This window comes from Ostrea edulis, chromosome 9 (assembly GCF_947568905.1).
Source record: "Ostrea edulis chromosome 9, xbOstEdul1.1, whole genome shotgun sequence".
Lineage (NCBI taxonomy): Eukaryota > Metazoa > Mollusca > Bivalvia > Ostreida > Ostreidae > Ostrea > Ostrea edulis.
The window spans coordinates 52,040,696-52,067,385 of NC_079172.1; the positions used below are offsets into that span (position 1 = coordinate 52,040,696).

At 34.9% G+C, this 26,690-nt stretch overlaps 2 protein-coding genes across 9 annotated transcripts in view; one reads left to right on the plus strand and one right to left on the minus strand.

Annotated features, from left to right (window-relative positions):
* Window positions 1–3,170: 3,170 nt before the first annotated feature.
* LOC125659408 (F-box/WD repeat-containing protein 4-like) lies at window positions 3,171–12,451 on the plus strand. Of its 2 annotated transcripts, XM_048891077.2 has the most exons (9): window positions 3,171–3,572; window positions 5,079–5,165; window positions 6,142–6,324; window positions 8,392–8,524; window positions 8,688–8,797; window positions 9,013–9,078; window positions 9,250–9,390; window positions 11,462–11,600; window positions 11,872–12,451. In XM_048891077.2, exons 1-9 carry the CDS (start codon window positions 3,340–3,342, stop codon window positions 11,986–11,988), a joined length of 1,209 nt encoding a protein of 402 aa, XP_048747034.2. In that variant the 5' UTR covers window positions 3,171–3,339; the 3' UTR covers window positions 11,989–12,451. The 2 variants fall into 2 exon arrangements, with proteins under 2 accessions (XP_048747034.2, XP_056005503.1); XM_056149528.1 differs by lacking the exon at window positions 9,013–9,078 and having other exon boundaries at window positions 3,205–3,572.
* Window positions 12,452–13,190: 739 nt separating this feature from the next.
* Window positions 13,191–26,690, minus strand: part of LOC125658473 (cilia- and flagella-associated protein 43-like) — a 33,097-nt gene continuing 19,597 nt past the window's right edge. For 4 of the 7 annotated variants that reach the window (XM_048889738.2, XM_048889740.2, XM_048889742.2 and 1 more), the window contains 17 exons: window positions 26,626–26,643; window positions 24,697–24,769; window positions 21,726–21,817; window positions 21,192–21,398; window positions 19,962–20,132; window positions 19,556–19,684; window positions 19,332–19,451; window positions 18,395–18,502; window positions 17,166–17,341; window positions 16,591–16,825; window positions 15,620–15,732; window positions 15,242–15,401; window positions 14,811–14,884; window positions 14,515–14,605; window positions 14,282–14,362; window positions 13,962–14,115; window positions 13,191–13,726 (listed from right to left, as the gene is read on the minus strand). In XM_048889738.2, coding sequence (XP_048745695.2) covers window positions 13,557–13,726; window positions 13,962–14,115; window positions 14,282–14,362; window positions 14,515–14,605; window positions 14,811–14,884; window positions 15,242–15,401; window positions 15,620–15,732; window positions 16,591–16,825; window positions 17,166–17,341; window positions 18,395–18,502; window positions 19,332–19,451; window positions 19,556–19,684; window positions 19,962–20,132; window positions 21,192–21,398; window positions 21,726–21,817; window positions 24,697–24,769; window positions 26,626–26,643 — 2,172 coding nt within the window. In that variant the 3' untranslated portion in view covers window positions 13,191–13,556. The remainder of the gene's footprint in view (window positions 13,727–13,961; window positions 14,116–14,281; window positions 14,363–14,514; window positions 14,606–14,810; window positions 14,885–15,241; window positions 15,402–15,619; window positions 15,733–16,590; window positions 16,826–17,165; window positions 17,342–18,394; window positions 18,503–19,331; window positions 19,452–19,555; window positions 19,685–19,961; window positions 20,133–21,191; window positions 21,399–21,725; window positions 21,818–24,696; window positions 24,770–26,625; window positions 26,644–26,690) is intronic. The other 3 variants (XM_056149527.1, XM_056149526.1, XM_048889739.2) reach the window with 1 other exon arrangement.

Below are 26,690 nucleotides of genomic sequence, written 5' to 3' on the forward strand. Positions count from 1 at the left end.
CAGGGCCGTAACTGCCGATGAGGCAGACGAGGCAACTGCCTCGTCTGATTTTTTGGCAAAAAAGAAAATAAAATTATATAAATGTTATATTATAGGATATATGTTTAAAATGAAGACAAGCACCTTTGTCTTTGACACCATATTACGATTCTTTACATAGTACAAATGAAACACAAACATGATAAATTGGGATTTAAAAAGTGTCATTTTCAGTCGTAAAGTCAATCGGCGGCCCCCAATCCCCTGCCTCCCCTGATTTAGAACCCTACTTACGGCCCTGAAGACACATTATTTTAGAAGATCGTTTACAATTTACGGTTCACAGTTATGGAATAATATTCCAGAATTTTTAAAATATTACCTAACATATTGGAAACATTTAAATCCGCTTATCTTAGACATTTTTGTTTTCATTCGGGAAATTAAAACCATATAGATTTATTTTTTTATTTATTATTTTCAGTTTTAATTTTATTTATCTGTTTATTTATTTTCAGTTTTAACTATGTAGATAGCGTACATGATGTTTATATGTAAAACTTGTACGGTACCAATTTTGATGCACCAGATGCGCATTTCGACAAATAATGTCTCTCCAGTGATGGTCAAGCCGAAATTTTGGAAAATCGAAATAACAATAAACTTGTAGGAGCTAAAAGGAAAGCTAGAGTGCCAAAAAACTAGATCCAAATTCGTCCAAGGATAAGAGCTATGTATGAGGGAGATAATCCTTAATTTTGAAATGAATTTCTAAATTTTATCGTAGCAATTAAATATACATCCGTATTTTCAAGCTAGTGACGAAGTACTTAGCTACTGGGCTGTAGAGACCCTCGGGGACTAACAGTCCACCAGCAGAGGCCTCGACCCAGGGGTCACAATGTAAAACTTATACGGTATCAATTTTGATGCAGCAGATGCGCATTTCGACAAATAATGTCTCTTCAGTGATGCTCAAGCCGAAATTTTGGAAAATCGAAATAACAATAAACTTGTAGTCCTGAGCTAAAAGGAAAACGAGTGCCAAAAAACTAAAGCCAAATTCGTCCAAGGATAAGAGCTATGCATGAGGGAGGTAATCCTTAATTTTGAATTTCTAAATTTTATCGCAGCAATTAAATATACATCCGTATTTTCAAGCTAGTCACAGAGTACTTAGCTACTGGGCTGTAGAGACGCTCGGGGACTATGTAACATACCTTCATATACTATTTTATATTGTATCTGTATAATACTGCTGTCTGTATATATGTTTTCAGGACCAAAATGTTAACTAGTTTTCAGACTAATTGTGCTATCCTGTTTAAATAAAGGACATTATTACTATCATTATTATCGCCTGCATAATTACAGTGTTTATAATTCTCAACTGATTCGATACCCAAGAGCTTGTTCTGCGTATGGTCAGTTTTTTAATCGAGGCAGGCTACTGACGAAGAAGTTGATGGTGCAAGGGTTCCAACAGTCTCGTTCAATACAGCATTTCGCAATTTAAATTCTATGGTCGTTATGACGATCTAGTTTGCCAATACAACCTATCATTGGGTCAAATACTGTCTGATGTGTTTCATACCGATCGATCGTTAAGCTGCTCTTAGCACACTGATTTTGACTACGGATGACTCCGTTTATTTGATCAAGATATGGGGCTCACGGCGGGTGTGACCGGTCGACAGGGGATGCTTACTACACCTAGGCACCCCTAATATATCCAGGGGTCCTTGTTTGCCCACCTCTATTTTGTATTGCTTATAGGAATTATGAGATTGGTCAGTATTCGTTATCTTCACCTTTCATGAGAGTATGAACTTCAACGCTTCACACCAGGAAACTTTTCAGGACGCACTTCATGGAGTATTCCAGAATAAAGCGTCGCATGCAATTCATATAGCATCATGTATTTTCAAATATAAGTTTATTTTTTAGATATCGGATCAACGTATAAATGGAAGTGATAAAATGTCGTCGATGTATCTAAATGTTGAGTTTAAGACCACAACAAGAGATAATTTTCTCCTCAAAAGAATACAAAACCAGGCTATAGTTAACAAAGGAGCACAATTCGTACCCATGGGGATTCTAACAGACTGTTGGAAGACCTGATCGCCAAAAACTGTACGTAGATATTGCCAATGAGAAACTCCAGCATCTTTTTTATATAAACTTTAGAGTACATGTGCTTAGAATCAGAGTGGTGCGAACAAATGACTAGGTATTTGCGAGTTCCATTTTTATTGAAGAAGCAGTTGTCCACTATCTATCGATCATGTCAAACAGTCTAGTGCTTTAGACGCATATCTCTGCTTTAACTTCTCGTGAAGAATGGCGTTTGAAAAGTGGTACGTTTTGATGCTGTTTACATTGATAAAATTGTTTAATTTCAAAACTAAAAGTTCTTTTAATTTTTGAAATCCACATTTGCTTTACACCACTTCCCCGTAATAGAGGGCGAAGCCCTCTCACGGCCCGAAGGGCCGTGAGAGCGGAGCTCTCCCTATAGGTAACACGTATATACACTGTTTAAAAGGAAAATATAGGAAAATAATGAAAAATTAAACCATACCTATGGAACTTGAAAAGTTTGGTACCAATGGCGTCGATTCGAATATTAGCGCGTGGACATGTATTCCTCCATTTTGAATTTCATATACCCTAGTTCACGTCGTTCTGAGATGTTACATAAAATCCGTAAAAGCATGTAAACCTTATTTTCTTAATCATATATAATCACTCCACGATTAATGCCATGTTTTTTGTTGTGGTTCAAACGCTATGTTTGTAAATTTGCGAAATAACGACGCTGAATATGACGTCACAATGTATTGTTTACATCGATTGCGTTATATTTCCCGCGTTCAATATATAGGCGGATCAAATGTCCAAAAGGATGCTTTGATACAGCTCTGTCCTCGTGCTAACTTCGGGTTATTTTTGTCCTGTGTTGGATATAGATACTAATGCCAAAACTTTTTTGCTTCGCCCTCAAACACGGTCACGCCGTAAAACATATTATTTTCGTGAGTTGTAAAGATAGCGTTTACTGACTCCTGCATCCAATGTATCAATGTAACAAAACGCAAAACATATTTTACTGAATTTTTGTATACACCAACAAATTAAAAATAAATACGGATTTATTTTATCCGTACGATTGCAAAAGTTTTATTATCGCCTTCTTAGTTGTGTAAGCGTTTCTTTCAGACCCCATCAACACCCGAAAATTATGTGAGAATTTAACATCGATAAATCGGAATTTCACAATAATTCTACGAAGACTGAAGACTAAAATGCAAAATATAGTTACTACAGAAAACAGAATCTATCAGACTCTCTTTTTAGATGATGAATGGTACAGCATATCAATCGGGTGATGAGAATTCGATTAAGATCATCGTCAGCTTTTTAGATCTTCCTGACGATGTGTTGTTTTCAATCTTTAGACGGCTGGACCTGACATCCTTGTCTGTTTTATGTCGGGTGTGTCACAAATTGAACGATTTGCTGAACAGTGATTACACGTGGATGTTCTTTGCAGAGAACTTCAACGTTCTACGCTCTATTAACGATAACGTGTAAGCTGTTTAATGAAGGCAAAGTACTTGTATTCCTGTGACAATTATTTTTGTGGTCCATGGAATTCACGGAAACACCAAACAAAAAACACCGGGTTATACCGAAAACGCCGAAATAAATACTGAAAACACCAAAGTATCGATAAAAAACAGGATGTTAGAACATGTATATATTTCCAAACTTTTATTCATATTGATCATGTTGATAGAAAATTGAATGATTTATATATGGCAAATTTGTATAGGCTTATCATATACGTGTTCAGATTGTGTTTCTGGGCAGCTATGATGGTCTAGTGGAATGCCGATTTAGATGCTTATATCATTTCAAAATATTTGTTTACATTGTAACCAGAAACTGAAGATGAAAAAAAGTGTGTTTCATTATAACACTAAGATTAAATATATTTACAATTAAAATATAATAGATGTGATATAGCCAATGAAGTTGCTATAAATAGCATTTGGAACATCTGCACATAGTGATGAAAATTAGCCATAAACATTTTCTATCAATACAAACGAAACTTTGGGGGAAAATGTATATGAACAAATACCCTGTGGGTGGTTTTAGTGATATTTAGGTGTATTCAGAACTTTTCTCTGTTTTCGGTTATTACCTGGTGTTTTCGGATTTATTGATGTGTAAACTCTCATTCAGCTTAATTTTTGTCCAATCAAAACAATTATAATAAATAACATTGGAACCTGGTGTTTTCGGTATTTCCACTAATTCCATGGACCGTTCTTTTTTGCATGGTTTACTTTATCCTATAACCTGTCGATCCACATGTGGAGAAAATTTATAGCAGTGAAATATTCCTTTTACAATGAATGATTTTTTTAAAATTTTGCTTAAACTTGCAATCCTTTCTTGCAATATCAAAGAGGTTCGCTAAGTTTGTAGTATTGTCAATTGTTTTGGAAGTTGATTTTTAATTTCTGCATGGAAGGGATTTTATGAAACCAAAAAGAAAAACTGGGGTCATAGTACCCGGTAAACATAATGTGTTAAACTTGACCATTTTGCACTTGAAATTTAACAAGTGTGTCAACAAAGCATTCATTACATCAATGAATTCATAGTCATGTCTTTTTACAATATAGATATAAAAAAATGTTTAATGACCTTTTTGCTTTACAAATTTGAAATACGGAAAAATATCATCACATAAAATTTGGTAGAACAAAAGAACATGCAAATTGTTAATTAGATAGGTTTGAGCAATAAATGTATGATATATTTGGACTAATATGAAAATGAGAATAGAACCAGTACCTACACAGTAATAGCATGGTTATGCTCAAAAGCTGAGAAGCCAACTTCCTTAAACTAGTTTTCTGTATCACCAAATTCTTTGCTATTGCAGTGATGGATCTTGAATTCACACAATTCCACAAAGCGTATCCTTTGTAGTGGTTGTCATCACAATGATACTAGTGTTGTGTAAATGATCAATACCTCTATTTGAAAAGAAAAAATAATCAAACAATATATGCTTTCAGATTTTCCTTGAAAGAGAAGTGCAGGATTTCTCAGAACAGGGAAAATGGAACGTACTACGAATCACTTCTTACTAATTTTTCAGGAAGGTATGAACAAGATCTAGTAGAAGGAGAATATTAGTATGAAATGAAGAAAATTTCAAACTAGTGATTTTCCCCCCATTTTTTAGCTCACCTGAGCCAAAGGCTCAAGTGAGCTTTTCTGATTAAAATTTGTCTGTTGTCTGTCATCGTCCCGTCGTAAACTTTTCACATTTTCGACTTCTTCTCAAGAACCGCTGGGCCAATTTCAACCAAACTTGCCACTAAGCATCCTTGGGTGAAGGGCTTTCATGTTTGTTCAAATGAAGGACCGTGTCCCTTTCAAAGGGGAGATAATCACAAAAATAGGGTAGGGTCATTTTAAAAATCTTCTCAAGAACCACTAGGCCAGGAAAGCTGAAATTTACATGATTGCTTCCTGACATAGTGCAGATTCAAGTTTGTTCAAATCATGGCCCCGAGGGTTGGATGGGGCCACAGTAGGGGATCAAAGTTTTACATACTAATATATAGGATAAATCTTTAAAAATCTTCTTCTCAAAAACCACCGACCCAGAAAAGCTGAGATTTACATGAAATCTTCTTGACATAGTGCAGATTCAAGTTTGTTCAAATCATGGCCCCCTGGGGTTGGATGGGGCCACAATAGGGGATCAAAGTTTTACATACAAATATATAAGGAAAATCTTTAAAAATCTTCTCAAGAACCACTGAGCCAGAAAAGCTTATATTTACATGAAAGCTTTCTGACATATTTCAGTTTGTTAAAATCATGGCCCCCAGGGGTAGGATGGGGTCACAAGGGGGGGGGGGGGTCAAAGTTTTGCATACAAATATATAGGGAAAATCTTTCGATATGAGTCAAGGTGACTCAGGTGAGCGATGTGGCCCTTGGGCCTCTGGTTCCAGTTTATAATAACAGAAAACCTTCAATTATGTTGATATGGAAAATCTTGATGAAATAATGTGTGTGATTTACAATAAATGCATAGAAAATTACAATCACTTTGCTACATTTCAGACAGTTGCCATGGGTACAATATCATGATGGGAAGGTATTAGTGTCATCAAAGAATGTGATTCAGACCTTTAACCCAGTCAGAGGCAAGAGGTGGAAAGTCAACAAAACTAACAGTCTCTATAAACTACAGAGGGATGTAACCAAGTTTGTGATAAAAGAAGAAAGGATAGTCAGTGGATGTCTGTAAGATATAGTGATTTTGTTTTTAACTCAGGGTATTTCATTCAGTCATTCATCATGTATTACCCTTTTTATGCAGTGGTCTGAAGACCGAGGCCAGTGAATTTTAAGGTCGGGTCAGTGAAAATAAAAAATCAAGAAGTCCGATGGGCTTGTAAACTTTTTGTAAGTCACATTAGATATAATGTTAGATATCTATATTCTAAAAGTCTTAATTGCATAAATTTACTCTGAAATAAAGATAAATCAATAAATAGCACATAAATTGTTTGGACATCGTGGTTTGTTTATCTTTTAAAGCTATACTTTAAATTGTCAAGGTAACATTTACCTAAATCTCCTGGATATCCAACAAACAACTTGCTGAAACAACAAAAAATGGCTGTCTTCTACATCACACCACACACCTGTTATTGCATTGCCCAATTAATATGAACTTCGCCAGTTGCAGTCTCTGATTTTATGCAATTTGTATAGTTTGTAGAAATAATCAATCATTTACAATTTGATGTTGGTTGATAAGACTTCTTCCTAAGTTGCACTCGGGTTGTTTTCATGTTTGTAAAAAACACTTGAATTTGTTGTCTTTGAAGTGGGTGAAGAGAGAGAGAGAGAGAGAGAGAATACCCTGTACAGTATTGTTAATTAATAGTAGAATGTATTGTGATAAATGTGTACTGTAAAAAAATTTGGGGGGGGGTGGGGGGGCTGTAAATTTCACCGTAGGCCAGTAAATTCAGACAGTTCGCTGGTCCTACTGGTCAGCAAGCATTACCCCATCTGGATATCATTGGATAGCAGTGCTGTATTGTACACACTTTTGAGTAGTGCACAAAGAAATTCCTGGAAAAAACTTTGGTCCAATGTTTTGTGTACATAAAAACATTGGACAAATTTAGGTGTGTTAATTTCCTAAATCAATGCAAAACTTCCTGCAGGATGAGTTACTGTAATGCTGTACCTATTTATGCTAAAGTATCAATTTCTTTTATGCACTATGTATATTTCCAAACACAATAAGGGCTATTCCAGAAATATATACATGGGGGGGGGGGGGGGGGGGGGGGGGGGGGGGGAGGCACCTTTTGTATATACCAAGCACCCATAAAAAAAAATAAAAAATTACCCCATGACCCATCAAATTAATAAACTCATTTTACAATGACCCATCTAATAAAAATAAAAAAAATAACCAGACCCACCACAAAAATATTTTTAAAAATGAAAACGGTACAAATCTCGCGAGGTTTTCGGGACAAACATTCTAGTCAATGACGCGGTAATGCCTGTGCGACATTGTATCACAGTAGTTCTGAAGAAACGATGTCACATCAACAATCAAAGGCATCTATGATGGGAATGTTGGAAAGATTGGGAGTCCAAACGATGCTATTATTTTCCACGAATCGTTCGTCTTCTAATGGAGCCCGCGCCCGGAGGCCTCTATATCACCATCACACCGACTGATAAATATAACGCATCGGTACCCTCGTATAAATCAACTAAGGTTTGCCTATTTTTATTAGAAAACGGAATACCTATTGGTTTCAAAATATTCCCAAAATCGATGCACTGTAAACTGTAATAATCTACAGAACAAAGTTCGCCGCGATCACGTCCAAAGGGACCCTACTAAACACGCCTCTAATTTGAAGAGTGCCGTAATGGAAAGTTATGCGCTGCAAAGAGCGACAACTCGAATAGTTCTATGTTACTTCCGATTTCAAAAGCAGCATTTCGAAAGCACGTTTTCAATTTTCCCTCTGACGTTTTGTAACCAACACGACAAGAGCGACAATAAAAATATTCTGAAAACTCAACACCCACGTGGCACAAAATAAAACAATAGAAACTACCCACTACCCATAATAAATATTTTTTTAACAGTCCAACCACGGACCAAATAAAATATGAAAAAATACGACCACCCACACAAAAAAATATCATTTGCCGCCCGACCCCCCCATTTGATCATTTCTGGAACAGCCCTAACAATGATGTGACATACAGCTTATGCATTCACATGAGATATGTCTAAAATTCAATGTCCTCCAATTCACTAATTGCCAGGGATGGCAGCATCCATGTATGGGAGTCCAATGGTGCCCACACTGTGGTGACGAATGCTCATTCTATGGACACCCAGGCAGTGGATTGTCACAAAAGCATCGTGGTATCAGGCTCAAGGGACGCAACTGTGAAGGCAAGTGTATTCAAGTCTAGAGGATATTAGACAGCTCCACCTCTCAAATAAATGAAAATAGATAGACAGACTCACACACGTACCATAAAAACTTCTATGCAATATGATATCCATTCAGCAGGCTCCATATACTTTGAAACACCTGTCTGGTTTTTACATTTAGGTTTTTGGATTACAATCGGATGGGCACAGTGGCATCGCTGGGGTGGAGGAGAAATGCTGTCTTCCTGTAGGGGATAGAGTATGGACTCTCTCCTTGTCGCCATGTGGCAGGTTATTGTTGAACATTTATTGGAAATATGTTTATTTTTTTTTTTATTATTTAGTGTTAAAACGGTTAATCCACATAAATAGAATATGTTTTATAAATTCATATCCAGAGTGTAAAATTCTTGTAAAAAAAAATTGCCAATAGAAATACCACTGATCATGAAAAATGAATTTAAAAGGGGGAATGCTTTCATCAGCAAGACTCTTCATCATTTCAGTTTTTGTGCATGTGGAACAGCATTTTGTGAAGGAGATGCACCTATTTCTATACTGGATTTGAATAAGTAAGAATAGATAACAAACCTAATTTATCCGGTTCTATACCATCATCATTAATCATAAAGCATATAGCTATATCATTGTCCTGAAGTTTAAATCAAAGTATGAGAAGATGGAAAAATCAAATATAATACATGTGGAATATTTTTTTTTTAAAATAATGAAATTGTTTTCAGACAGTGTGCAGTTTGTACTTTGGGCAGTGAATACAAGGTCGGTGCGGGAGTTCTTGACATGCAGTATGAGAATGAACATATACTGCTGACATGTGGCTATGACACATTTGTACGCATGTGGGACCTCAGAATCAATAAATGGTAAGAGAAAATATGTGGGACCTCAGAATCAATAAATGGTAAGAGAGAAAATATGTGGGACCTTGGAATCAATAAATGGTAAGGGAAAAATATGTTGGGACTCCAAATCAATAAATGGTAAGGAAAAAACTATGTGGGAATCATTTCAAATCAATCTTAATTAAATAAATCTGGAGTCAGTTTTAAGTGCAAAAAAGTCATGTATAAAATACTTTAGCTCAATAACAAGCATTCCGATCCCAGTTTTTCTCTTTCATTTCTTAATTCTCCTTCATTGTAGTAATCAAAAATACACTTCTCAAAAAATTTAAATTACTCCAAATCTCAGGTGCAAACCACTCTAAAGGGGCATGGACACGATTTGAGCTGAAAATTTTATTTTTCCATTTTTATTGTTTACATTGCTTAACTAAAGTATTTCTAATGGTCAACCAAAATTTGAATATCAATTATTGAGTTACAAGTGAGTTACAGCAATCATAATTCTTAGTTTTTAAAATATGTAAACAAAGCTTAATAAAATGATTATAAAGCAATGATGTAAGCTACACAGATTGTCATGTTAAATTGTGTGTGATGTCATACTTGTCAACACAATACAACCCCACATGGAGATGGTAGATTGAAATTTTTGGGGCATCATGTGATTTGTAAATAAGATCATAATTGTCAGAATAATACACCTCCTGCATGGAAGGTTTGGGACCTCATGTGATTCATTCTTATCCAGTCATACATGTACATCTACCAATTTGTTTGAAGAGGAAATAATATAAGTTGCAATAACTTGGCTCAAAATTTAAAATGGAACATAAAAAGATGAGGTTATAGATAAAATTTTGGAATTATTAGCTATATATTGTAATCAGTCATACACAATACAGAAAGAAATATTCTACACATTTCTGCTATAATCTGAAGTGAGCTTTAGATATTCTGATCATTCTTTTGTCTGTGTGTGCATTCTTCTGTTAACTGTGCAGTTTTGATTTCTCCATTAACACAGAACCAGTTTCAATCAAACTTGCCATAAAGCATCCTTGAGTAAAGTGGATTCAAAATTGTTCAAATGAAGGGCCATACTCTTTTCAAAGGGAAGATAATTAAGAGATAGTGAAAATATTGAGGCATCTTTTAAAAATCTTCTCGAGAACCATTGGAACAAATAAGACAAAACTTTTTGATAGGCATAATCCTCTCATCATGGTGATCAAATGTACCAAGTTGCAATATTCTTGAGCTTATGGTTCGGTTTGTATCCTGCCCGCAAGGTTTTCCTACAAGTGATACTACAACCTTGACCTCTGATCTTGAAAAACAATAGGCATCTTTCTCTCATCATGGTGATCAAATATACAAGTTGTAAAATCCTGGAGCTTAGGGTTCGGTCTTTATCCTGCCCACAAGGTCCGGACAGACATACGGAGGACGCCATACCATAATACGTCCCGTTTTCGACAGGTGTTTAAAAATTAATTGGAAACGATTAATCAATCTCATTAGTTTACCCATTTTTTCCGCTGTTCATTCTGGATATTGTTGAGTTTTAAACAATGAACTCCATGCAGTGCAAGTCTGTCTTCATGTGCTCATGGAATACACAAATTAGCTCTTGTGTTTTGTCCAGGAAGCAAAAATTTTTAATTTTAGTAGTGGAATACTCTGTTCATTCTTCATTAGATAAGAAAAATGTGTGAATTTGATTTATATTTGAATATGAAACTTAAATATGAGGAGTAATTTTATCATGCCTAGGCCAAGCACAAGGATTGCACAAAAATGTTAATTTTAGTCATATTGATTTCAAAGCATCCCCATGTCAATAGGATTCAAGTTCACTTACATTGTAAGCCATAGCTTTATGGGGTTAGATTGGGGTCGTAATATGGGGTCAGAATTTTTCATGTGATAAAAGAGGATAATTTAAAAAATCATTTTAAAAATATTCTGAAGAATAGCAAGGACAAGGTATCTTTGGACAGTGTTGTGGTGGTCCATGGGCCTCTTGTTTCAATTTACTTAAGTTTGTATACAACATGCAATCTTTTATAATCTTAATTATCTAACTCAGTGTCTGTGCTTGGGAGCAAAAGTTTGACTGTGCCTACTACTGCCTTCGATCAGACGGTCACAGGAACATCTTCGCTGGAACATCTCGGCATGGATCGATTGACCTCTGGGACAAACGACATGCTAAATCCCCTGTACAGGTAGATTAATTTTTTTCCTGTATTTGACAGTTAGTCAAATTAGTTAGAGGCAAATTTTCTACCTTTATATTTAGTTAAAAACAATGCAGGTGTAGTAGAAAGTATTCTGGGGGGAAAGATTAAAAACCCTGCTGTACATGAATGCATGAACTATGGATTGGCAGTTGACATGTTAACCTAGCTGCAATAATGTAGCCCTCTCCGATTTTCTTTTTTTGAGAAACGCCTCCTTGTAATATGAAATCTTTAACATGCTTTATTACCGTTTCAGGCCTTCTACATAGGCTATAAGAACAGCCCAGTGTACTCGCTGACCTTCGACAGCAACAGACTTTATGCAGCTCTTGATGTACAAGTCAAGTTTCTTGACTTCAGCAGATATAAGTAAAACTGTGATAAATCCTATTGTATCATGTTACTGATAGGAATCGTACTTGTCTTTCTCTTGGCTCCAAATGCTGAAAAATTAGTAATTATTTATTTTATAATCCATATATTCCACTGAAAGTGTACTTCAATGAAAATGCACTGTCAGACTGTTAATGATGTTTGTCAGTAAAGGTTACAACTATGAAACATTTGATTTCATGTTTTACATTAAATAGTTTGTAGCCATATGGTTGGTTTTGAACACTAAATTATTTAATGGCTCGATAAAGCGTTACATGTGAAATATTATTTCACCATCAAAAAAGTGATACAGGCTTTCAATTATTTTATATGAAATTTTGGTGTTTTTTTCCTTGGAATAATAAAAATGATGTTTTGTTTTCAAATAAGAGATTTTAAAATCCAAATTTTGCTATGATGTGTTGCACGATATAAATATTTAATAAAATATGCCAAAAAGACTTGTGTTGATGTTCTAATTTTTAGATCCCCTTGAAAAATTCCCCCTATGAGTAGATGACAGTTACAGATTTTAATGTCCCAAAGTCAAGCTATTCTTGAAGATATTGTCTGCTTAATAGTATCTTGAGAACCCTTTGTTTGAACGGCATTAAATTTGGTATACTGGTAGCACCTAAAGAGCATATGACCCCCTTCAATTTTAAGGTCAAACTAGATATAGTGAGGTATTGTCTGCTCAATATCTTGCTTGACAGATATTTTTTAGGTTAAAGGGTCAAACTTCTTTGGACATGAGAAAATATTTTCCACTCAATATCTTGTGAACTCTTTCATCATAAACATCAAACTTAATACACTGGTACCCCAAAAGAGTGGATGACACGCATTGGTTTTCAAGTCACAAACCAAACTTTAGTCCACACAATACAGGGATATGCTTTAGAATATCAATACCATGGTGGCGAATCACATTACTTGGCATGACTTATTTCCTGGAAAAATGATGATGAAAGTTGACACAAGGGAAAATTTAAACAAATAAGTAACTCAAAAGTTGATATAAGTTCTGTGACAATTCATTATTAATAAAGGTGTTGCTACTTATTCGTTTGAATTCTCCCTTTTGTTGAGCTTTTTCTCCCTCAGTCGATGACTTTTACTATACAAGTAGTTAGCTTTAGTCGCAGGTAGTTTGAAAATTACTGTAACAGTTATATTTTTAAATGAATACAAAACCTGTAAAGTTTTAAAATTACTTGGTACTTTAATATTCAGTCATTGAAATATACAGGTAGTTTGGACATATGATGTCACAAAGTATCATCTTAACTCGGTTTACTCTCACATCATTTAAGACTGCAATTAATGTCGTCATAACATAAGTGTAGCAAACAAAAGAAATCATATATTCTAACACAAAATTGTCATTCAACTTCTTAAATACACACAATATTTCTAGGTAATGTCTATACGTATGCATAAATGTTGAAAGATTTTTCAAATATTTGAAGTATGCCAAATCAATCACAAATAATTTTCATTTGTAAACAAAGATGTATACAAAATAGTCTGGGTATCACAAAAGCTTTAGACTGAGTCAGTATGCTAGTGCTCCACTTGAACTAAAGCAGGGAAAGTTCTCATTCGCAACCGTTCCACTTCTGCCCGTAACACAGCCACTTCCTGTGCCTGGGCTTTGGCTAGGTCCACTAATTTTCGTCGCTGGACAATTTCTTGGTATCGTTTTTCTGTTCCAGTGTCTGATCTTCTCTCAGCTGAAAGAGGAATCCATAATTTACAAAATTGGACTTAGCTCTATTTGAGAGTAATTTTCCATTGTAATGATAAACTTGATCAGTGAATGATGAATGGAATGAGAATATCATAGAATGAATTATCTAAAGAAATGCAAAGGGTGTTAGGGTTTTGTCTAAGTCAACTGAGTTCTAAAGACTTTGTAGAAAGATCCAGAAATTCCCAAGAACTTTATAAGATAAAAGCATCACCTACCATTAACATCATCTATATGCCTCCTCTCGTTCACTGTGACATTAAGCTCCGCCAGATCATTGTCCATCGAGAAGTTTTCAGAATCCCGTGACTTGATGGTCTTTCCTAAGTCCTTTATTATTCTCTTCTTTTCTCTGACATTCTTTTCATGATGCTGAAGAAGTTTTATTATCAATTTAGTTCCCCAAATCCTTCTATTGGGTTGCACTTTAAACATGTGATATGTGGTTTTTTAAAATTCAAACATGAATCAAATTTTGTTTGAGATCTTATTTTATTAGTCTTATTTTTAAAAAATCTTTTTAACAATTTGTACTCACCTTTAGCTGTGTGAGAATTGTCTGTTCTAACTTTCCTATTTCTTCTGATTTTTTGCCATCATAATCCTCATTAGATAAATACTACAAAAGAAATTGACTCATTTTTAGAATAGTTTTGCCATATATTCTACATATTATAATATACTTGATCTATACCATCACCATGATTTAATAAGAAATGGCCTACACAGGCAGAAATCTAGAAATATTCAAGGCATTAGAATAACACTTACCAGCTGGATCTCCCTTGTGACTTTCATGAACTGAATATCTTTCATCTTATTCTTCAGGTCCTCCATCTGCATCAACATTCTCTTTTGCTCCCTAAAAATGTTGATAGAATACCCTCATAACAATATTTGTTTTAAGCAATAAAACTACAAAAAATTCTTACATTTAGCAACTAAATTCAACTCCTAAAGATACATTAATATTCATTGCATGATGGATAATTGTCCTGGTGCATCAATAAATTCATGACATTGTTTTTGTAAACAAACATTTATAGAACTATATTAAACTTTCTCACCATTCTAATTGTATAATGCCTTTTCTGAAATCCTTGCTCTCCATCATACTCGTTATCTTGCTTTCACCCAGTTGCTACAAAATACAGATATACATGTATTTTAAAATCCTTCAAACTGGACTCTTCAAGTTTTTGAAATATATTAGCACGTCTGCTAACATTTAGGCTGAAGAGAATACACATTTGTAGATAAAGTAAAATCAATTGTATGAACAAAGCTTTACTTTCACTGAATTTTGAAAGATTACAGACTTACACAAAAAAAATTACCTAATACTTCCCATAGTTTTTAATACTTTCGTTTCATAGTACAAAATCAATGCTCAATTGAAAATTACATATTGCACTTATAAGTGGACAAAGTTGATTTTCACAAAAATTTAGTCTCATAAGAAATTGCTAACTACATTAGCTGCGACTGAGGTACATACCTTAATATTACTGTTAAGTTCCTCCACCACGCCCCTGTGTATTAGAGCGCTGTCTTTGTAATCATGAATGAAATTTGTTGGATCAACTTCCACCTGACCTTGCTTCAACATCAGCTGGACTTCAAGGTTAAGATTAAATCGTATTCTGTCATCATGTAATCTAAAAACAAAGGAAAGGGAATGTAAAGTAATGAAGATGCATAACTACAGTAGATTTTATTCATACAGAACACGGCTTATACAGAATACCTGACTACCCGTATGTAAAACAAAACAAAAACCAAAGTCAAATTCTAACTGTCCATTTAACTTTGCATTCAATAGTACTGTAATCAGACTACAAGGAAACGTTTTGAGGGATTTCACATTTAAACATACTTGTTAAGTGTATCAAAAATGCCCTCCATATCATTCTTCAGTCTCTCGTCCTCTTCTACTCTCTTTTTGTAAAAGTTGTCCATCTCTGCTAGGATCAAGGCTTTTTGTTTTATCTGTGAAAATTGAGAGACTGTCACAATTTTTTAGATATATAATGTATGATGTACCGAAGAAATTTGTTAATAGCGAGCGAAGCTCGCTCCAATGATTACGCAATTGAGTCACATGGTTTGCTCTTCATCAGCTGAAAAATGATGGGGACTACCCATAATGCCTCCGGAAAAATGTCGCTGTCACTGCGGTATACTTCATTGACAACCCCGTAGATAAAACAAATAAATAGTTTGGAAAGTACCACAAATGATTTTAAATTCCAAACAAGCTTTCCCATACCTTCGTACGTTTTGTTGTGGATAATTGATTGGTTTGAAAAAAAAAAAATATCGCAGCTAAAAATGATGTCATAATGCACTGTTTACATCAACCGCGTTATATTTCCCGCGTTAAATGAAATGCCTAAAGTCGTGTTGTAAGATGTCATGGGTCTTCGCTCGTCTCAACGGTCACACCGTATACATATTATAATCATGATGTACCGAGAAATTTGTTAAGACATCAAAATCAACAAAGTATATATACAGTATCCACAACATCAAGCTATATCCCTGTGAACTTTGTTCAGGTATGTACATACATGTAGTTTCATCTCAGTCATGTGAATTACCAGTTTACCCCCTCTCGTACAAACCAGCTTGTAGCTTACCAGTGATTTATTTTAATTTTTCTCTCCTCTACAAACAGCTTGTAGCTTACCAGTAAGTTATTTTCAATTTTCTCCCTCCTGTAGACACAAAGCCTGTTGCTTACCAAAATGTCATTCTCAATTTTCTCTCCTGTACAAACACAGCTTGTAGCTTACCAGTGATTTATTTTAATTTTTCCCTCTTGTACAAACATAGCTTGTAGCTTACCAGTAAGTCATTTTCAATTTTCTCCCTTCGGTAGGCACACAGCCTCTGCCACACGGCCTCCTCCACACCCTCTGGGATGTTGGAAATTTTGTCCAGATCCTGGATGGCTGCATCTAGCTGTGATTTGGCCTGAGCATGTTGTCTGGCTGTGGATGGGCGGTCAGCAAAAGGATTAGGGATGGAAGTGTCTGCTGTTGATGGGGCTGGGGTGTCGAAACCTTTAAGTCTTGGTATTCTGTAAAATATCAATATACAATATACACGTACATCTCTGCAGTAAGTAAGGCCATACAGTATAGTTAAAATAAAACCATAAATAATTAACAATTGTATTTCACAACTGTTCTTCATGTCCATCTCTGATGCATTTTCATTGACTATAATGGTTGGTTTTAGTACATGCATTTTTTTGTATTTGTTGGAAGAGGGAGAGGCAGGAACAAAATAAATTTTACCAAATCATTTTGCTTAAAATTAAATTCCAGAAGGTGAGAGAGAGTAATTCTAGACCCCCTTGACCTACAATCTAAAACCTCCCATGTACTCATAATTTTTAGTTCTTCTTAAGCACATACCTTGGCCTCTTTCTGAACAGCCTGTACAATTGGTCCTGCTGTACTGCTGTGACATCATGAAATTCACGCTTGAATGCTTTATCCATGACCTTGTCCTCGGCATTCAGAATATCATACTGTTCCTTGAAGGCATCCATGTGTTTCTTAGACTCCATCAAAGCGGTGGCTGTCAAAGCCTGGAAGAGAAATTTCATTTCACTACTTATTGATTTTTTTTTACTTCCATGAAATTCTAGGCTTTTAAGGTAACTTACATAGGGTATGATTTTTTAAACTATTCATTTGATCACAAAATCACAGTTTGTACCTGTATATGTACTAAAACCTATTATATGTATCATGTTTAATAAACATAATATTATACGCTGAATATGAATATTAGAATGACAAGTATCATTAAATACTGTACATTCCCAATTAATATTTGTGTAATATTACAAGCAGCTACAATGTACCTTTACAGATTCTAAAATAAACTATTCATGAAAAATATCTTTCTTGACCAAATTATCATGTTTCATTCATCTTTTAGCAATTATGCAATTCTGATAATGTCAATAGTATTCATGATCACTTATGAGAAATCCAAACCGAACATAGTAAATCGGTAAAGTCTGGTCCATTAAATAAAGAAAGTTAATTCAAATAAATGTTGGGAATAAGTAAACCGAAACAGAGCTGAGTTTGGTTCTGGCTGAAAGAAACAAAATGAATGACACGAAATGTAAGTCTCCAAAAGTCTGAACTCACGATTTTACGTTTTCATGATTTGTACAAAAACGGTCAGGTTGTGGAAATTAGTACTCGCATAAAGTAAGAAATCTATGGTACGCTGCCAAATCTTTTCAGTACTCGTATAAACTAAGAAATCTACTGTACGCTTCGATTCTTTTCAGTACTCATATAAACTAAGAAATCTACGGTACGCTGCGGAATGTTTTCAGTACTCATATAAACTAAGAAATCTACGGTATGCTGTCGATTCTTTTCAGTACTATTATAAACTAAGAAATCTACAGTAGGCTGCCGACTCTTTTCAGTACTCATATAAACTAAGAAATCTACGGTAGGCTGCCGACTTTTTTCAGTACTCGTATAAAGTGAAAAATCACGGTAGGCTACCGATTCTTTTCAGTACTCGTATAAACTAAGAAATCTACAGTAGGCTGCCGACTCTTTTCAGTACTCGTATAAACTAGGAAATCTGCAGTAGGCTGCCGACTCTTCACCTTCATTGTCTTCTTGTGTTCCATGAGTCGGTTCAGTTCCTTTTCTCTGGTCTCTAACTCCTCCTCCACCAACAGAGAGTACCGCAGTCGCAGGATCTTCAGCTCCTCCTATAAGTCGATCAGTCAGAAAATGATAAAATCATTCAGATCCCCAGTGTATGCTCAGATCAATAAATCTATGACCTTCATCCCAAAAATCTATATGGTATATATATATATATATATTTTTTTTTTTTTTACATGTACCTTCATCTACATGGCATCACTAACCAGGTCTGAAATGCACAATTTTTGAGCACCATGTCATACAATTCCAAAGTAATTTTCTCTCTGTGACCTTGACTTTTGACTTCCTAGCCTCAAATTATTTACATGTATATACAGACTATCATCTGCTTAAGTGCTGAATGTGAAATCTGTTAGATGATAAATAATCAAGCTATTGCATCAAACAATCTTGTATTCATTACCTCATTGTGACCATAACCTTTGAACTCCAAATGTATCAGTGTCTTTCTTAGACATTGTCCACATTGTAGAGTACATGTATATTAAGTTTGTATGAAGTTATCAAGTCACACAATCCCACATTCATTTTCTCATTATAACTTTGACCATTTATACCACAAAATGTTTAGGTATTTCCTCCGACCATTGTGTGTACTTAAGCACTGAATATTAAGATGTTGGGTTACACAGAAGTATTGATGGACAGACACAGTCACCACTTTAGGACTTTTGAATATTTGATGCGGGACCCTATTAAACGATGTTTGGTGGATTTTTTTTAAAAATATCACAGACCTTTATATTTATAGACAAATCATAAGGCACACAAAGGCCAGCTTTAGTGATTCTTCCTGGTTGTTTGAATTTTTGTCATAAACCTTCATCAAAGTTCTTCACAAAGATATTGAATGCTAACACCCTGCCTCACCTGATAGATGACCATCATGATCTTAATCTTCTTCATAAATAGCTGAGTCAGAGTATCATCAAATCCCTGCATGCTATCATGGATCATGCTCTGCAGTTTCCTCAACTCAGTCTCAAGTTGCTGGAAGAGAAATTATCAATAAAACAACAGTACTGACAATGTATGTACTACAATTACCTTTTTGTACTCATTAGTAAATTCCTAAATGACCTCATAGCACTGACCTTTCTGTACTTTTCTCTCTCCTCCTGCAGTTCTTTGACCCTTTTTTCATATTCTTTGGCCAGTTTTTGTTCATCCTCTGTCCAGTCATTGGGCTCCTTGGTGGACATGAAAAGTGGTTTTGGAATATCCTGAAATACAAAGACGAACATTTTGATACTTGTGCATGGAAATAATTGAAGGTATCTACCAATGTAATTATCGGCCATTACTGATAAATAAAGATAACTGATAATGATATGAAAGTTCAACTTGTGTTTACATATTTTTCACCACTCATGATCTTTAACAAAATATGTCCTTTTTCCCAATCATTGTCTTCTTGTTTTGCATTTTAGCCTTATCTGCTCTTTCAATTTTTAGATTCAATTTGAATTAGGTTCCCATTTCCAGTTTCCAGCTCTTTACCTTTTTGAGTTCATCCTCCTTCTTGATCTCCAGAACTCCGCCCATCATCATGTCCAGTCCTCTTTCCCGGGCATTATCTCCCTTTTCTCGCATTTTTCTCTCCTCTTCTTCTTTCTCCTTCTTCTCTAATTCTTTCCTTTGTTCTGCTGTCAAATACTTCTCCACTTTGACCTGCACAAAAGTAAACAGGAATATATCCATGAATATTCTACTGAGGAGTTTGGATGGAAATGTCTAGATAGCGTTGCTATAAAAATCACCGTTTGAAGGATTTCTAGAATTATCATTTCATTTATTACTCCCTATGGTTATATATCAACAATGGATAATGTTACAATTACAGTGTTTGTATCAGCAGCACATAGGTTCTACACGTTGTAGAGAATTTTTCCTCTACATTGTTAATGCCAATACCTTTAAAACAGACGTACTTACTAACACGTCTTACTAAAGTACAGAATTTTTCTTCTACATTGTAATGCCAATATCTTCAACACCGATGTACTTTCTAATACATCTTAATTACCAAAGTATACATTGAGCCCATCAACATGAAACTTAGGGGTGTTCACGTGTCATCTCTGTCTTACTTTTTCATATAATCCTTTTAGAAGAGTGAGACCGAGATCAAAAGTAAGCTCTATATGGCTGCAGAACCTGAGCTGACATTTTGTACTTGGATTTTGTGGACATCGTGATAACAAAAATTTCCTCAAATTAGTGAAAAAGACTACTTGTGAAACACAAGCTCAGTTTAAGATATATAATCAATATTTGATTGAATGACTATCTAAAAAAAAAATAAAAAAATAACAAGATGTGTTTGTAAAACAATGATGCTTCTGTATGGCAGCAAAGTTGATAATGACAAAGGATAAAATTTTCTATTTTGAAATATATGGTCTTTGATGCTAGATGAAGACAACAAATTTTCAGAGCAGGTTTTTGTACAGCCACAAGCTTACATTAATCATCTACCAGTACTTAACAAGAACATATATCTACATGTCTCAGTCTTTAAAATCATACACAGGTCTTAAACATTTCTACCCAAAACTTTACTTATGTTGGGAATGGTAAGGGGGTGGGAGGGAGAGAAAGGCAATAAAATATAAGTATATAATATTCAAATATATTTGTGTCAAGTTTGGTAAAAGAGTCTGAGAGCACAGGTTTATGGAACTCAATTTATATGCCCCTAGAGTTGTCTCCCTTCACATTGAAGTTTACCTCATGATCTTCCACAGTGAGTAAGGACTCGGGATCCTCATAGATGGATAGGACAGGCTGAACTACATCCTCAATCAAGTCCAAATCTGCCAAAATCTTCACAATTCTCTTGTTTTTATCCTTAATCTTGGAAATCTCTGACAACTTCTTTTGATAAACTTCATCAAATTCCTTATTGAAAGTGTTCTTAATTCTATAGATTGCATCCTACAAATAAAATTTAAAGAGTCAGTATAAATGTGTGTATATTTAGAAAAACAACCAAATAACAATAATTCATTCTCGGCAGGTATTCTCTGACCAAAACTAAAAAGGATCTTAATGGCAAAATCTAATCAGTCTTCGCTTTAATTGTGCTAGTGGAAATTGCTTAAGGGCTAGTATCAAACAAGAGTATCTCCATGGTATATTTATGAATGCATCATCAAACCCTAAGCAATCTATATTGGCATATGATGTGCAAAAGCACTCACTCATCCGTCCACCCACACTCAGTATCATACAGCATAATAACTTATCCGAGTATATAATTACCTCTAAGAGAACAATCTGACTGACTTTCTGGTCCCGAGTGTGAAGGTCAAACTGACTGAAGAAAAGGTCACTGCCCCCTCCATACATAGCACCTAAGCAATAAAAAACAATCAAGCTTTTGATTGACACCAACAAGAATACTGCTGAAATATTCCATGCTCCATTTCAAATCAAGTTCTGGTTTGTAAATAAATTCAATTTTCCCACACATTTCATCTTGTCTAATCTAGATGTTAATCAGTCTGTGACGTAGTATAAACTGGAGATGCATTTCAGGAACAAACTTTAAAATCTCTAATTAGAAAAACTCTCAGTCTCTGTATTGCAGATGTTGTCCAATCAGAAGACTTTTTCTGGTACCAAAAATGTCTGAATTAAACAGTTTTGCTGTACATGTAATCATTGTATGAGAAATTTGAAGTTAGTAGTATTTTTAAGCCTGCATATAATTATTCACTTTGAGAGTACCTGCCATCACCAGTAATATTACAGAGCTTCTACCATAACCAGGGTTCTACACAAGTTCTGCAGACTATATGCAGTTAATGTCATTGTTAAATCATGCAGCATTAGTAAGAAATTAAGTGTTTTTAGCTTATTACACCTAGAATTGTCTAAAAGAGTTGAATTTTTATCATGATCAATTTTTTTTTTCAATACAGTATATACAATGTACATATATCTGCTTCCAAACGACTAAACTTGACCACTGATTACCTGTAATATGATTCAAATTGGGTGACTGAACCTAATTCCACTTTTCTGATATTTTAAGACACATGCAGTTTTAAACAACTTACACATAATCCATTACAGTGTAAAATCCAACCCTATATTCATTACAAATTCAGTTTTTTTCCAGAAATTTTACACAAAGCAGTCCAGCAACTTGTCTAATCTGACACAAAATCTGTCTGTCAGTATAATGTTGGATTAGACAGGTCCACTGTATGAGGATATATAACACAGATTTGCTTGTTTTAATTTATCAAATGATGTGAATTTTAAATGATAACCCGACCCTCTCTAGTAGTTATAAATACCTAGCCATGTGCATCCCTAATACATGTAACTATATACTGTATGTGTATACTTATTATAGTGGTAGTCGTAATTTTGGTGCACTTAGCGCTTACTTTTATATCCTAAAATCAATAAAGGATAACTGACAGCATTGGATCAAAAAGCGCACGGTTTACAGTTGTACTAAATAAGGTACACATACAGTACACCAGCTGATTGTACATGCAGTGATTATTCTCATGCCATAATCTCGAAGTCTGTATGAAGAGGAGAGATTCAGATAATATGAGAAAACAAGAGTAGCTCTATGAAAAGAACAGAAAATGGAAATTGTTCATATTTTGACAGAGACTATATGAATATAAGAATAGCAACTTTTGAGCAACTCTCTTGAAAATTTTCTAACATCTGCCTACTGGTGTCAAAATTGCAGATAGTGTTCATGAAATTATATGTAAATTCCAAAACAAAACAAAAAAATAATTAAAAAAAAAAACAACCAGTTCTCGAGTCCTGAGAAAAGGGAGATAACTTGCTCAAAAGTTGTATTGCTGATACTTATCATCATCATATAAACATACACAATCCTTGATCTGGAATTAAATGATCAGTAGCAAATTGTTAACTGGATTTTTCTACCTATCAATTTCAACTATGGCAGATTTAGAATTCGTAAGTTATGTACACATACATTAACAATTCATAACAAATTAAATTTTAAAAAAGGATTATTTGTTAGATGTCAAACACTTTAGTTTATAACCATTTTCAAAAATTCATAATTAGTTGTTGTAAGTTGGGGATACTAAATGGTTGGACATATACATCCATATAAGTCTACAACATTAAATCATTTTGTGAAAACAGGCAGACAATAAATTCACCAAAATAAAAGTGCATTATCAAAACTCTTTTGCCTTCATGAAGTTTTAATGCATCCTTCATCATTAAATTCATTTAACACTAGTCTAAAACCCTCCAAATTATTTTTCCACATACAATATCCAGCAAACCTTATCCCGATTTGTGATGGTGGAGCCAGGTTTTTCTTTCCCACCATCCACTTTGTCATCAGTCCATTCACTACGCCCCTCCCTCCCCACTCCATATCAACCCACTCCTTGTCATCACTCCATTCACTACACCACTCCCTCTCCACTCTAAATCAATCCACTCCTTGTCATCACTCCATTCACTACGTCCCTCCCTCTCCACCCCAAATCAATCCACTCCTTGTCATCACTCCATTCACTATGCCCCTCCCTCTCCACCCTAAATCAACCCACAACTTGTCATCACTCAATTCACTACACCACTCCCTCTCCACCCCAAATCAATCCACTCCTTGTCATCACTCCATTCACTACGCCCCTCCATCTCCACTCCAAATCAACCCACTCCTTGTCATCAGTCCCTTCACTACGTCCCTCCATCTCCACTCCATATCAATCCACTCCTTGTCATCACTCCATTCACTACGCCCCTCCCTCTCCACCCCAAATCAACCCACTCCTTGTCATCAGTCCCTTCACTACGCCCCTCCATCTCCACTCCATATCAATCCACTCCTTGTCATCACTCCATTCACTACGCCCCTCCCTCTCCACCTCAAATCAACCCACTCCTTGTCACCAGTCCCTTCACTACGCCCCTCCATCTCCACTCCATATCAATCCACTCCTTGTCATCACTCCATTCACTATGCCCCTCCCTCTCCACTCCAAATCAATCCACCCCTTGTCATCACTCCATTCACTATACCACTCCCTCTCCACCTCAAATCAACCCACTCCTTGTCACCAGTCCCTTCACTACGCCCCTCCATCTCCACTCCATATCAATCCACTCCTTGTCATCACTCCATTCACTATACCACTCCCTCTCCACCCCAAATCAACCCACTCCACTAATTGTATCGTATGTATGACTCAGTAACACCAAGCCTTACCCAGGCTTCCGGTGGTGGAGGGTTTCTCTTTACCACTCTCGTCTCCTTCATCAACATCAGCTGCTTCATCATCCTGTAAACAATAAATAAATAAAAAAATCCTCTAAACAATCAACATAAAACCTGTAATGACTTCTCGAAGGCAAAGTACATGTAAAAATAGGTACGGAAGTATTGTTTTCATCACAATTAAACTTATGGGTGACAGTTTCCCTATATTGTGTAAAGAATTTAAACTACAGTTTGGAATTTTAATAGTTGATTGAAATACTTTTAGTTGGAGACTGTAGGATCTAACATTTTAGTCAAATACAGGTCTTTAACCAGAATTTTACATTGGGTTGAGTGAATTCCTAGGATTTCACAAAGGAGTGTGAATTTTAGGACTTGTCAAAGATTCAGATTTATAAATATATGAAACAAGTTTAGAAAACAGATTAAGGAATAAACAAAATGCCTAAAAGAGCACGATTCTGATGACGAAAATTAGGGTGTTAAATATTGTTTCCTAGCTGCTTTGATAGTACTTAACACCACTCTTTTTTGCATGGTTATTGGCCTGGAAAATAACAATTCATATTTATTGTATTGTTTCTTAACACAGCTGATGAAAGGTTATAAAGATTTCATCTGACTATCACTAATCAACAGACACACATTAATTTGATATCAATGTACAAATTAAGGGTAGGTGGGACAATGACCTGGAAAAAAAAACTTGTTAATGAATTTTCCTACTACTTTGCAAAATCACTGTAATGACATACAAATATGTCCAATTCTTGTCATTGACGGCAGTTATGGGCATGGAAGAGTTACCTTCCCTGAAAAGCAGTGAAAACTGATTACCATTACCTCATAGTCCTGTCAAACTTTCTCTGAAATCAATTTTTGTCTGAAATTCACAATGAATATTGGGAGAAGATAACTTTATGTAAATTTAAAAATTTTGAGGTCTATACACAAAAATATTTTTAATAATGCATAAAAATTCACTGCATAAAAACCCCCATCTGATTTTATGAGAAAAATGTGTCCATGAATTTTTTTTCAAAAGACATTAGATAAATATTTTATGGACTTTGTATATCATAAAAATATGAAGTACTCACGCTTACCTAAATGTTAGACTTCATTTCACTTTGTGCTCTCATGCTACTATAACTGCCTTCTATCAACAACATATATACTTAAAAGGTACCTTCAATGATTATCAATATTTAAGAATTTCAAAGAACTATGCAAATCAAATTTACTCTGAAAATGTTTTTAAATTCAAATAAAAATTGATGGAAAAATGTTCACAAAATCCCCCAAATCCCCCTCAGCAATTTTCTCATTTGCTTCCAAGGTTTGAGAGCCTTACCACTTTGACATTAAAATGTATCAAACAGCTACAACATCATAGCCTACTATGAGACATATAATATAGTTTAGTATGCTATGATGTCATACCTATAGTAAAGCAACGGCAGCCACTATCATGACATTGAGTTTCTTACATACCATATTTCAATCATGAGGTCAGTGTCCTGCCTATCTTTAAGCAAAAACTATATATATTTTTAATTTGACTATCACACAATATTAACATTACCAAGCATTCATCCTTTATAAACACAAGAGATTGCATTGCTGAGGATAACATGATATTTATCAAGTGACCTTTCCTAACTTAAAATTAGAGAAAAATATGTGACACGTTTCAACAATATTCTTCAAAAGTATATGTATCAATGTCATAACAATTCTATACTGACGATGAATTCTTGATGTATATAAATAAACATATGTATTTGATTTGTATAAGCAACAAGATTTAGATTAATTTCAACACACATTATGACATGATCAAGACCAAAAAACAAATAAGCTACAAATTAAACATAAAATCTCAAAAGGACATCGCAAACTCTGGAAAATACTCACTCGTCTATAACTTTCTCGCTGATGTTATAATAAGATTTGCATGTAAATATGGGCACTTTTAATGG

Coding starts and splice junctions, on each gene's coding strand:
- LOC125659408 (XM_048891077.2), top strand. CDS start 3,340: ATGATGAATGGTACAGCATATCAATCGGGTGATGAGAATTCGATTAAG. Junction 3,573..5,078: donor CGCTCTATTAACGATAACGT/GTAAGCTGTTTA, acceptor ATATGCTTTCAG/ATTTTCCTTGAAAGAGAAGT. Junction 8,525..8,687: donor CAAGGGACGCAACTGTGAAG/GCAAGTGTATTC, acceptor TTTTACATTTAG/GTTTTTGGATTACAATCGGA.